This window comes from Tachypleus tridentatus, chromosome 9 (assembly GCF_004210375.1).
Source record: "Tachypleus tridentatus isolate NWPU-2018 chromosome 9, ASM421037v1, whole genome shotgun sequence".
Taxonomy (NCBI): domain Eukaryota; kingdom Metazoa; phylum Arthropoda; class Merostomata; order Xiphosura; family Limulidae; genus Tachypleus; species Tachypleus tridentatus.
This window is the reverse complement of record NC_134833.1, coordinates 51,294,961-51,307,517: the sequence shown is the minus strand read 5'-3', so window position 1 is coordinate 51,307,517 and position 12,557 is coordinate 51,294,961. Positions and strand designations below refer to the sequence as shown.

The 12,557-nt window shown below is 35.0% G+C and overlaps 1 protein-coding gene across 8 annotated transcripts in view; it reads left to right on the top strand.

Annotated features, from left to right (window-relative positions):
• LOC143225239 (uncharacterized) overlaps positions 1-12,557 on the top strand; it is a 226,555-nt gene that overhangs the window by 78,681 nt on the left and 135,317 nt on the right. For 2 of the 8 annotated variants that reach the window (XM_076454296.1, XM_076454294.1), the window contains exon 2: positions 11,638-11,795. The exons of 5 other annotated variants lie outside the window; for them this stretch is intronic. Coding sequence is in view for 1 of the 3 variants with exons in the window: in XM_076454293.1 (XP_076310408.1) it covers positions 3,422-3,440 (19 nt within the window). In the remaining 2 variants the exon portion in view is untranslated. Of the gene's footprint in view, positions 1-3,182; positions 3,441-11,637; positions 11,796-12,557 lie in introns of those variants that run through there. One more of the 8 variants, XM_076454293.1, reaches the window with a different exon arrangement.

The following is a 12,557-nucleotide window of genomic DNA, read 5'->3' as shown; positions in this document are numbered from 1 at the left end:
TTAATGTTTCCAAAAACTACAAATGACATATGAAGCATTATATATAATTTCAACTAAGATTATATAGGTCCCGGCGTATAACGGTAAATATACAGATTTGCAACACTAACATCTGGGATTCGATTCTCTGCGGTGAACAGAGCACAAATAACCCATAGTATAACTTTGTGATAAAACTGTAACAGATATACGTACTTTGACCTACTAGTGTTTCATGGTTCTAAACAAAAGGTTGTTAGTATTTTTCCTAAGACGTTTTTTTTTTTCTGACAGAAAATTTTACTAATGTATTTGTATTATGAAATTATTAAATTAGTTATTGAAACAACTATTCATAACATTTTGTTAATCTTTCACACAAGATAATGATCTTTAAGTTATTATATTTTGTCTTCTCGACACATAAAGTAAAATGTGAATTGTACTTCTGTTTTACTTGACGATGTGTTCCGTGTTATCATAATTCAGAAAGCTGTCTGAAAAGTAAGAATTTGATAGAACTGCCAGTTAAGATTAGTGTAATTGTGTTCATACTTTGTCGACGTTCGTTAATCGGATTTTGACTAAGCCTTAAAAAACGACAGCTTTCAAAGAAGTCTCCAGTCGTGATTTAAGTTGACAATTATTATTCTGAAAACATAGAATGCTATGGGTGAATAAACGAAGAATATAAGTAAACGACTTGAAGTTAATAGTAAGTTTATATCATCGTGAACTTTCAATTTTAAATTATGATATTTACATTAGGGCCTTCAGGATAGAATGATGAAATGTTTTGCATCGGGAGGTGTATTTATCTAATAGATATAAATGTAGGTTTTTAAATCATAACGGTACACTCATGTAGTCGAAACGTTATTGATTCATTGCGAAAAGACTGCACAAAGTTTGATTACAATATATGAATTAGAACCACAAACCGCATTGTGTGTAAAATCTCAGCAACATACAAAACTAAAGTTAACTCACAGTCATAGACACCATCTGTTTTAAAGGCTGACATGCGGGAAAAAGAGTGATGCTAAATAAACCATTATGTGTTTAAGGATACTTTGAACCTGATTTTTTTTTCTCGTATTATATAAGTTCCGAATTCAAATTAAAAAATGCTCTAGCTATAATTTAATTTTATATATTAAAAAGCTCACAAGATGGGGCTAGTATCGCCCTGTGTTGTGTGAATGTTTGTTTGTTTTTTAATTTCGCGCAAAACTACTCGAGATCTATCTGCACTAGCCGTCCCTGGTTTAGCAGTGTAAGACTAGAGGGAAGACAGCTAGTCATCACCACCAACTCTTTTACCAACGAATAGTGGGATTGACCGTAACATTATAACTCCCCACGCCTGAAAGAGCGAGCATGTTTGGCGCGACGGGGATGCGAACCCGCGACCCTCGGATTATGAATCGAGTGCCTTAACCACTTGGTCATACCGGGCCTTGTGTGAATGTAACGTGTTTGTGTGTTCGGACTACAACTGTATCGCATGTTACAACAACTTTTTTCCAGTTTTAACTATAGAGTAAATCTCTATAATATAAATGGATTTTTCTGAATCAGAAAGTAATTATAAAATATTTTGTGTGTTTTTAATTTAAAAATCGTTGATTTTTTTCTCTAAATTCGTTTTTAATGCTATTCACGTTTGATACGTTTATAAGAAATGTTTCTAGATAGATTGCCAAGCTGTTTCTCATTAGTGCTATAATAGGAAATGAATATCGTTTGGCAACTAACACATGGGGTTATTCCAACGTATTTGTCCCCCTCCCTCCATTGGCTCAACCGTAAGTCACTAGGCTTATGACACTAGAAATTGGGTTTCGATACTTTCAGTGGGCATAGCACAGATAGCTTATTGTGTAGCTTTGCGCTTAAAAACAACAGCAAATAAACTTTGACCCCCAGGGCTCAGCGGTATGATTTTGAACTTTAGCACTCACAGTCGGATTTCGATACCCGTGGTTGGCACAGCAGAGATAGCCCTTCATGTAACTTTATGCTTTGCAGCAAATATGTCTTAAATATTTAATCCATAATGTTTGTATTATTCTAAAAGTATAAATAATGTATTAACCTAGATCTTTAAACTGAAGTGTTCGAAAACAATGTTATTGTGCGAGATATTGAACGTAACTACATCCAGTTATATTACATATATAAACATTCGTTGTTTAGAATCGTGAAATATTTTTTTAAAGAAGTAAATAATTTGCGAAAAGAAAAACTTAAATTTCGTCAAGAAATTTAGATATGTAACATTTCCAATAATATTGACTCTTTTCCAAAGATAAATAGTTCATAGCAAGAGTTTTCAAGCAAAGCTCTTTTCTACTGATAACATTTCACATAGGATAAATCGATTATGTTTCACAATTGTCAAATATACTTGAGAAAACTATGAAAAGGAGCTTATAGTTATGTATTATAGAATAATTTACACACGTTAAAATTTCACATTACTAAATTTTATGATAAGCTTGTCACTACAGAATAATCTCATTTTTTTAAATAATTGTATATTTAATTGTAAAGATAGTGTCATAAGTATATCTGTATTAGAGATAAGAGTGATGGCGTTTCTTATAAAATATATGAAATCTACAATGTTAAATGTTTGAAGCCGTTTTTATCAAATGCAACGAATTTCTATGACATGATCCAAGTTATAGAGACAGTGAATATCTATCACATGATCCCAAGCTATCAGAAACAGTGAGTTTCTATCGCATGATCCCAAGTTATCAGAGGCAACAATGAATAGCTGACTTCTTGGTGTCATTGTTCATATGATCCAGTGTTATCAGAGACAGTAATGAATTTTTGTCATTATGTTCATACACATCGTGAGTGTAACTATGTTCTTTTTCCTGGCATTAGATTTTCTGATAGTCCCTGATAGATTGATCCTGCAAAATAAAATAAAAGAGAAAACAACAACAAAAACTTCTGATATATGGTGCTCAGGGACCACGGAATAGCTACTTTCCCATGTCTGTACCTGATTTGCTTTACGTCACTACTTCTGCACGTGTGAGACGCCTAACCCCATGAGATGCCTTGAGGCCACAGATTAATTGGGAATTTTAGCTGACCAGTCTGTCGGGAAGGCCATCCCGCCAGGTAAGTAGATGAGGACAGAGCATACGTTCCGTGTATAAGGCACGTTACCACGAGCGTTCGTACAGAACACACTGAAGTGAAACGCCCCGGAGAGAAACTGCTAAACCGTGGTTATAGATTCGTAAAAGCTTCTCAGATCGAGTTTGTAATCTGGAAGTTCTTACCGAAATATTTTTTTGGGTTTTCATAGCGTTGAGTTCTGTGTGTTTATACTGATTTACTGAATAAACTGCGTCTTGGAGCTCTAAGTTTCATAAATCAGAACAGGCGTATTTCTTAAGAACTGCGATCCCAGCGAATGGGTTTCATCACAGAAGGTGAGATAAAGTTTTGTATAAGTTTATACGTTTCAACTTGTATAACGCTGTTTTAAACACAGTGAATAAAACATAGACAAAAACAATACTAAAGCAGCTGAAAGACATTGTGTTATTAGCATTCTACTCTGTTTGTACTTTTGGTCTGTAACCAAGCCGTAATGAGGGTTACAGCTAAGTCTATGAAAATTATTGTTTTTAAGAGCATATATATTTGCTTGTTCATCACATACATTTATATAATAGTTAAGATAACACTCTTTACGACCTTAACTTTGTGGGCTGTTTTTATTTTAGGACCTAGAAAAAACAAATTCCGAAGCAATCTGTGCAGCATTATAATTATTTTAAATCATGTTAAATCATGTGCACCAATTAACATTACGTGATTACATAGCTTTGTTAATAAGTAAATCCTGTTGGAATTTTGTTGGAAAATTGAACCGAAAAGTCACTGTAAAAAAAATATACGTATGAACTTTGTGTTTTAAGTAAACAGTTCCATACGGCTAGAGAACGCGAGGGCACGAGGAACATAACGTTTATGGTTGAGCAGCAGTCGGGGCTTGCTGAAACATTCATTACGTGGCCCTCGTGCAAGCGACCAGATTAGGATCAGGCACACGGCCGTCTGATATTGAATATTGATCTGAAATGACCGACCGTCTAGTGTATGTGTAGGTTTGGCGTGGATATCTAATTCTGAATATATGGCCACCATCGAAGTTTCAAGGATTGAAGGGAGAAATATACATACATGTTCAGACGTACATATAATAGCTAAACATACAGAAGCACGCAATAACACTTCTGACAAAATATATATTGTCCAGTATTATAAATATGTATTGCCCAATATTGTCTAAGTAGTTTCGGGTATTGTCATTGTTTTAGAAAGACATTTGTATAACAGATCTTGTTACAGACTAAAGTATCACTGATGAAGGTGTGTTTGGTTGATTGGAGGACTTGTCTTTATCTCAATTTTTGAGTGTGTGTGTAATGTGACAGTTTCATTGTGTGCGTATCCTGAGAGTTGAAACTAAACCATAGATCGCAAGTTATTCTACCAACTGAAGTAAAAGGTTAAATCACTATCTATTGTTAGCAGAACATCTTTTAACATTCTAAACTACCACAGTGACTCATCAATTCGAGAAAAATCACCGAGAATTAGATATGTAAACATGTGGGAGTTATATGTTAACATATTTCCCTTATGTACTTAGTAAGGAAACAACTCTAACCGTGCATGTATGAATCATGCAGGAATAAATATACAGTTTTGTTAAGTGTCTGTTATCGTTAAGGGCATATATCTGTTTTTCTCTCAACAAAATCACAGTTACAGTGAAAATTCCTTATGAGAATAAAACAGACACTGTGTGCCAAAACCTTTATCAAAGTGTTTGACCACCATATTTATGAGTGAATGTAAAGTACGTTAACCACATTACTTATGTTACGTTTCCTTAACTTTTGAATTTCTCCCATAACTTTTTAAAAAATTGACTAGAGATTTTGTATATAAACTTTTAACCTCCTTACAAGGGGAATTTGTTTTTCGAAAGATTCTTGAAGAAGCCCCAATAACGAGGAATCGGTGGAATAAGTTTATGGGCTCAAGTGGTGTAAATGATCCAATTTAATTAAAAATTGCTAATAACATGAAAAAAGCTGTAAAAAAAAGTGATATAACTTCAGATTTCTGAAGTTTTTTCAGTTGGATCCACCATGCACTGAGGGGTCAAAGTATAGGTTGTTTGGAGCGATCAGGGCAGAATCCATAGATTTCTTTTAAAAAATACACAAAGAAATGCAAATGATCACACATGATGTGGGTGATTTTAGTCTTTGGAAGGTGTAGTTCTTTGTGATTTTTCATGGATAATTTACTAGTATTATGTGTACTAGAAAAAATGAAATTGTGAATAATGTATTTGAGAATTTTAACCTCAGGTGTTGAGTGAGTAATGGCGAGGATATTTATGTTTATCTATTACTGATCTAATGAAGTGCTGAACATCAAATGAGAACCTTATCGCTTGTTTTACCATACGATATTTATTGTTGTTTACAGCCACACGTGTATGTATACGTTTATATGGAGTATTTATGGCGTCGCTTATTATTCCCGCAGTTTTATCCACGCTGGAATAACTATTTGATTTATGTGCAACTTCATTCAAAGAGTTAAAATTGTGTTTCCTGCCTGTTTCTGCACGTAACTCGCATTTGTTTGTCGATATTCTTCATGAAAGTTGTAAAATCTTACCCTCATGAAGGAGCATGTGTGATTTATGGGTTAATAGTCTAGTGTACTTTACATGTCGTCACGCCTATAATAGAGAATCAATTTCAACAGCCTCACTGGTTCGTACCTGAGTTGTTGAGTTTATATATGTAAATTCAGCGCCCGGGGGTTAGGGTGGAAGACTACAGGTTAATATCTCTTCACAGTATTATAAGTGTTTATTGCATAATAACCTACAATCCTCCAACAAATGATTAATGTTTAACCTTCTGTTGCACATTGTAACGTATAGGTAACAAATCTATCTTTGTCGCTTAATACATATACGCATGTTTCATTTCTGAAAATGAATGCTTTTAAGTCCAGATAACAGTTCAAATAAACCATGAAAGTATTTCTGTTGGTTCATCAGTTAAATATATTACTTCTGTGTGGTATACCCATTTATAACTTACCAAAATATATTTAACAATGTTTTACTCAGTATACAGCTATTTAAGTAAGAAATGTAAATTAAACGTGTATTCCTAGTATTTTCATAATACATGCTATAAAGGTCAAACATATTTTCCAAAGGCCTGTATTTATAGGAGAGAAAAGGTACACTTGTTTAGGAAACAACCTATTATTCATGTTTAAAGTGTTAGTTCTTAGGTATGCTAGTTAATTTTAAGCGTTTCTTCCACGAAGTTTTAATGTTTTCTTCCACATTTATCGTTGATGGTTCAGCGTTAAGTCTACAGATTTCCAGTGCTAAAATCAGGAATTCCATTCCCATAGATGGACACAGCAGCTAGCCCGGTGCGGCTTTGCTAGGAAGAAACTAGAAAAGAAAACACGACCATACTCTTCCACATTTAAGCATCTGCGTTTTTGTATTAGCCCAAACAGGCTTCTGTAATCCACAAATTTCCGGTTAGTTCCGATTTGCTAAAATAAATAGGCACAGATAAATACCATGGACATGTCTTGTCACTGTCGAGTTTGTTGATTTTAAAAGCGGTACATCTAACCTAGAAAGATATTTCCGGTTTGCTTTATTTCGTTACACGATTCATTCGTCTGGATTAGTGTCCTTAAAATTAGTACTTTTGAGTTATCTTTCAAAGCTCATAACTCTTATAATAATTTGTCTCCTTCAGAAAACAATGTTCATGTACGGATAACAGCGCAGAGTATTTTGTCAGATTAGGAGATACGCGTGTTTTTTTTTAGTGCGAGCACTTTTAATGTGATATTTAATGCATTTTTGTTCAACCCATCCACCTTGTCCGCTTTCCTGTTTCTTTCATCAGTTTAAAATTGTTTCGTATAATTGTTTTCTTTGTTGCCATCTATTGTCTTTATATGTATTTGGGTACACCATAGATTTTGTTTTTGTTTGTTTTTTTGGAATTTCGCACAAAGCTACACAAGGGCTATCTGTGCTAGCCGTCCCTAATTTAGCAGTGTAAGACTAGAGGGAAGGCAGCTAGTCATCACCACCCACCGCCAACTCTTGGGCTACTCTTTTACCAACGAATAGTGGGATTGACCGTCACATTATACACCCCCCACGGCTGGGAGGGCGAGCATGTTTAGCGCGACGCGGGCGCGAACCCGCGACCCTCGGATTACGAGTCGCACGCCTTACGCGCTTGGCCATGCCAGGCCTACACCATAGATAGCACATTGTGTTACACGGTGTAGCTTTGTGCTTCACCACAAACGAATAAAACAAACCAATCGTTAATAGACTCCCAATGGCTTAGCAATAAGTCTGAAGGCTTACAATGCTGCCACCATAAGCTTGGCACAGGTCCAATCCCTGTCACACCAAACATGCTCGTCCTTTCAGCTTTAGAGGCGTTATAATGTGACAGTCAATCCGACTATTTATTGGTAAAATAGTAGTCCAAGAGTTGGCGATGGGTAGTGATGAGTCTATCTAGTCCATCACTGCTAAGTTAGGGACGGCTAATGCAGATAACCCTTCTGTAGCTTTGCGCGAACTTCAAAACAAAACAAACTGCCCCACCCTCTAGTGGTACGGAGGTATGTCTGTGCATTTATAACACTAGACCTAGGTTTTGATACCCGTAGTGAGCAGGAAACAAGTATTCCATTGTGCATCGTTGTGCGTAAATACAAACAAACAAATTTATAATGATAAAAACTGGGCTTCAGTAGTCTTAGCGGGAGCGCCATAGATAGCTCATTATGTAGTTTTCGCTTAACAACCAATCAATCGGAAGTAGAGAGAAATCCTTAAAAAGTGCTTTACGCGTTGATTCTGGGAACGTTTACGTATTTTTGCTGAATTTTATATTCCAGTGTACCATTTCGCGTCTATAAGCTATTGACATTCGTCCTTTATTGATAGAATGTGATAATGTGGAATGTTCTACAGTACGGTATTATTACACTGTCTCACTCTCATGGTACAAGTATGTAAGGTATGTGTAACAAAAAGTCTTAACCAAACCTTCACCTGTCGCCGCCCTTTTGATAGACTGAAATAGAAACGTCTTCGGTAAGAAGTGTATTAACTTCTCGTTAGTATAGTCTTAGGTCTTGATTAAACTTTTGGCATGTACGACCCCCTCTGTCGGAACTCCTACACACCCACACACACACATATATAAAGAAGTACGATACCGTGCGGCAACTTTTTATTTTTTATACTTCGTCCAGCAGGCACTCGGAGTTCCAATTTCTCCGCCCCATTTGAGCTTAGCGTATGCCGTTACCATAGCAACCATAGCTTGCGCTTGTAGCAGATTTCAAGCCAGAATAGCTAAATCACCTATGTCCATTCAGTGGCTAGCACAAGAGGAAACAAACCGTCTGGTTATTTCTTTGGGATTAGATGTTCCAAGCTCACAGAAGCATGTTCTTGTTGCTATGGTTACGCTTCTTTTCGGACCTACAGCTTACAGCTTGTTGGGTTTTGCACGCAAAATATCATAGAAAAACAACTGTGTTGTTGTCAGTATTTTTATGTGCATTGCACTTGAAGCTGTAATGTGATTTTCGTAGCAGTCTATTGCTCGTTTTCTTTTGTGTAAAGCTTTTTTTTTTCTCTACTCTCTCTTTAGACCATACAGGTGAACTATCATTCTATTTACCGTTAAATGTATGAAAGACACGCTTCTTGCAGTCTTGTATATTTCTGTGTCAGATATTTTCACGAATTTATAAACGTTAACACAAATTGTACTCGCGGGAAAGATCTGCAAGCGCTCATAGAAATGTTTATTGTTGTTTTGTTTTTACTCGGGTTACATGACTTGCTTTTCAGTAAATGTTATTCGTACGGGTTTGTCAGAGGTGCATTTACCCCGACTATAAACCAAATAAAAAAATAGAAAAAGTTTGCTTACAAGTTTATATATTCTATCATTGTAGACCTGTGTTTTTTTTTCTGGCACTTTTTAGCAATTTTTAAGTTTGGGACTGTTTTGGTTACATTTCTTGAAACCTTAGTGGTTTTTATATAATATATTTATAGTTTTGAAATATAAAGGTTAATCGCTTCTTGTGGTATGCTACTCTAATTTTGTCACAACAATTTTTTGTACAATTGATTAAGTTATTTGCTGTGTATAAGAATATCTATCGTAAGATCGCGTAATTATAATGAAGATATGAAAATGTTACTTACTGGTATTGGAAATACAAGTCGTTGGAAAGAGCACTCACTGAGTTCAGTGTTCATACATCATCTTCGGTTTTTTGTAAGGACATGCATGAATATTTTATTTTACAAGTTGTAACATGTTTGTATGTTAGCTGATTTGTTTTACGTTAAGCTGTCTAGAGTACCCGTAAAATAAAAACTCGTTTATAACAAAAGATTGGAAGTTGTGCTTCTATTTTTTCTTAACGTAATAAACATTAAAAGTGTAATAAAAATAAATAAAAGTAGCAATACTGAAAAGAAAGACAATATGTTATCAAAAGTTATATCAATATGAACTTAGATATGGGGGTCCACACATATTCGTGTCATCTTGTACCCCTGTGTCAATATGAAATTAGATGGGAATAGGAGATCCATACACACTTTTTTGTCATCCTGTATCTCTGTGTTAATATGAAATTAGATGGGTAGAAGGGTTCATACACACTTGTGTTGTTCTGTATCCCTGTGCCAATATGAAATTAGATAGGGAGGGGGGTCCATACACACTCTTGTGTCATCCTGTATCATTGTGTCAATATGAAATTATATGGGGGTTCCATGCATGCCCTCGTGTCACCTTATATCACTGTGTCAATATGAAATTAGTTAGGGGTTCCATGCATGCCCTCGTGTCACTCTATATCACTGTGTCAATATGAAATTAGTTGGGGGTTCCATGCATGCCCTCGTGTCACCCTATATCACTGTGTCAATATGAGATTAGATGGGGGTTCCATACACACTTTTGTGTCATCCTGTATCATTGTTTCAATATGAAATTAGATGGGGGTTCCATGCATGCCCTCATGTCACCTTATATCACTGTGTCAATATGAAATTAGTTGGGGGTTTCATGCATGCCCTCGTGTCACCCTATATCACTGTGTCGTGTTTGGTGGTGATATTGATCAAGAAATGTGGAAACGTGTAAGGAAGAGAAATACATATATATTGACGTTTATTTGTATAGAGTTAAAATTAAAAAATATATATATTAAAACTATCCAAATAGGGTTTAAATTATTAAAATCTTTTAATTCTAGTAGTTAGCATTCTGTATACATTTTTACTTAGACTTACTAACACCTAAAACATTTTGTGCACTGGTACAATCATTATGAAGTACTGTGGTTTAACATTACAGTATTTCACAGTGATTAAACCAGTACGTTTTTGACTGATGTTGTCCGTTTTTTACCAGAAGAATAAACAATAGAATATTTACTTTAGTAAATTTTTGTACTCCACCCCCTTCTCTTTACTAAAGGTTTTTAAAATGTTACCAAGTTTAATGGTGCAAGCCAAAGGGTTTCTTGTATAACAAATTATTCCTGTCACTGAATGTATTATAGTGCCATATTGGAAATTCCATATTTTTGCGCTTCTTTATTTTACATTATTTTCAAAAGTATTAAAACAAATTCTACTTTTTCAGACTCTGCACTTTAATATCTCGTACGTTGTTAGTAGAGGTTACATATTTTGTATTTTAGTAGAAATATTCTCTAAGTTCATTTCTCTCACTTTTCTTCTTTCTGGAAATTTCAGAATACATTATTCCTCTGTAGATGTGGTTCTCAGAAGTTGTTTTTTTTCTCTATGTAAAGAAGTATTACCCACAATTTTATTTTATTTTTTTCAGCTGGATAATTAAGTTTGATCTTGCTTATTTTAATGCTATTTTGTTTTTCTTCTGTGTGGTATGCTTTGGTGAGCAATAACGAAATGTAAAACTACGGTATCAGTGGTTAGATTTGGTTTTTATTTTCTATAATATTTTATATGATAAAAATTTCGTTATGATTTGATCTGTAACTGATATGTATGTGTATGTGTTTGTGTTTGACATGTACATTTTGTCTAACTTTTTTTTTCTAATTTTTTATGTTTGCCTGGAGTAAATACGTAATATATACCGAATTTAAAATATGAATCTCAGAAACATACTGTACTTTCTGGAGATTAAATATCCCTTAGGCTGCAAATCCCGTAAGTGTTTCCAGGTTTTTTCTGGCAGTGTTTGTGAAACCGTCAAGGGACCCACATTCCACTGTTTGCAAGATCCAAGTCTGAATTGTCTTGTCTCGTTTTGTACAGTCACCAAAGGACGTAAACTCAACTTCTTGCAGGGTTTGAATCCGAGTTTCTTTCTCTGTTTTATGTTGTCTCTATGATACGCGAGCTCCCCTTCTTGGAAAACGGCTGAATCTGAGCTGTGCCTGTGTTTCATGGAGTCATCAAGAGACTAAACCGTACTGTTTGCATGTTCTGTATTTCAGCTATGTCTGTACTTCGTGGAGTCATTGAGAGACTAAACCCTACTGCTTGCAGGTTCTAAATTTCAGCATTGCCTGTACTTCGTGGAGTCGTGAAGAGACGTAAACTTCACTGCGTGGAGGGTCTGAATCTGTCATTTTTTTTTCAATACTGAAAACAGGTATTATATATGTTTAGCGTATATTTGATTTTATGTGTGAAAAATGGTGGAACTTACTAAATCTTAAATGAAACAGCAGAATACTTCGTTTTCCTTCGTGGCGTCGAGAAACCCACTTGAAGTAAAAATGTATCTCGAAACGACTGATATGGGTGTTAAAACTTTTGTTAAAATAAAGTTCTAATACCCGTACCAGACGTCTTGACACACTTCGTTCTCCTTATCATAGAAATAAAATGAATGTATATGTATGTGTGCGTGCGTATCTGTGGAGAAAGAAGGCTGGATGAGTAGATAGTTCTGTTTACAAAATGCTCATGCATTCATACAACAGATGTTCCGTTATTCTAGTTTTAGTTTTATTTACCATACAGTTTAATATCTATCTTTACTCAGTTTATGAAAATGTCAGTATTTGTTCTCCAGTTATTTCTGTTTGACTTCCGGCTAACTTATTGTAAGTGTTTTCATTAATTATGACAATTTGGAACTACCAAGCACTGGAGCCATTAAACTGAACCTTTATCTACCATATCAGAGGAAAAACATTATTTGTGGTAGAAAGTTAACATTTTGAAATCTTCCAGCAAATGTTACGTAATGAGCAGTTCACATTCCCTGTTATTTGTGTATTTATGTGTGGGTGATGGTTGGGTTTCAGAGGTTATTTTCCATAAGACAGAACCAGCATCTGGAAAATCTCCAAATATGACACGATGATGTTCAATGACATTTCTCCTGTAGTGATGGTTGCTCAGTATG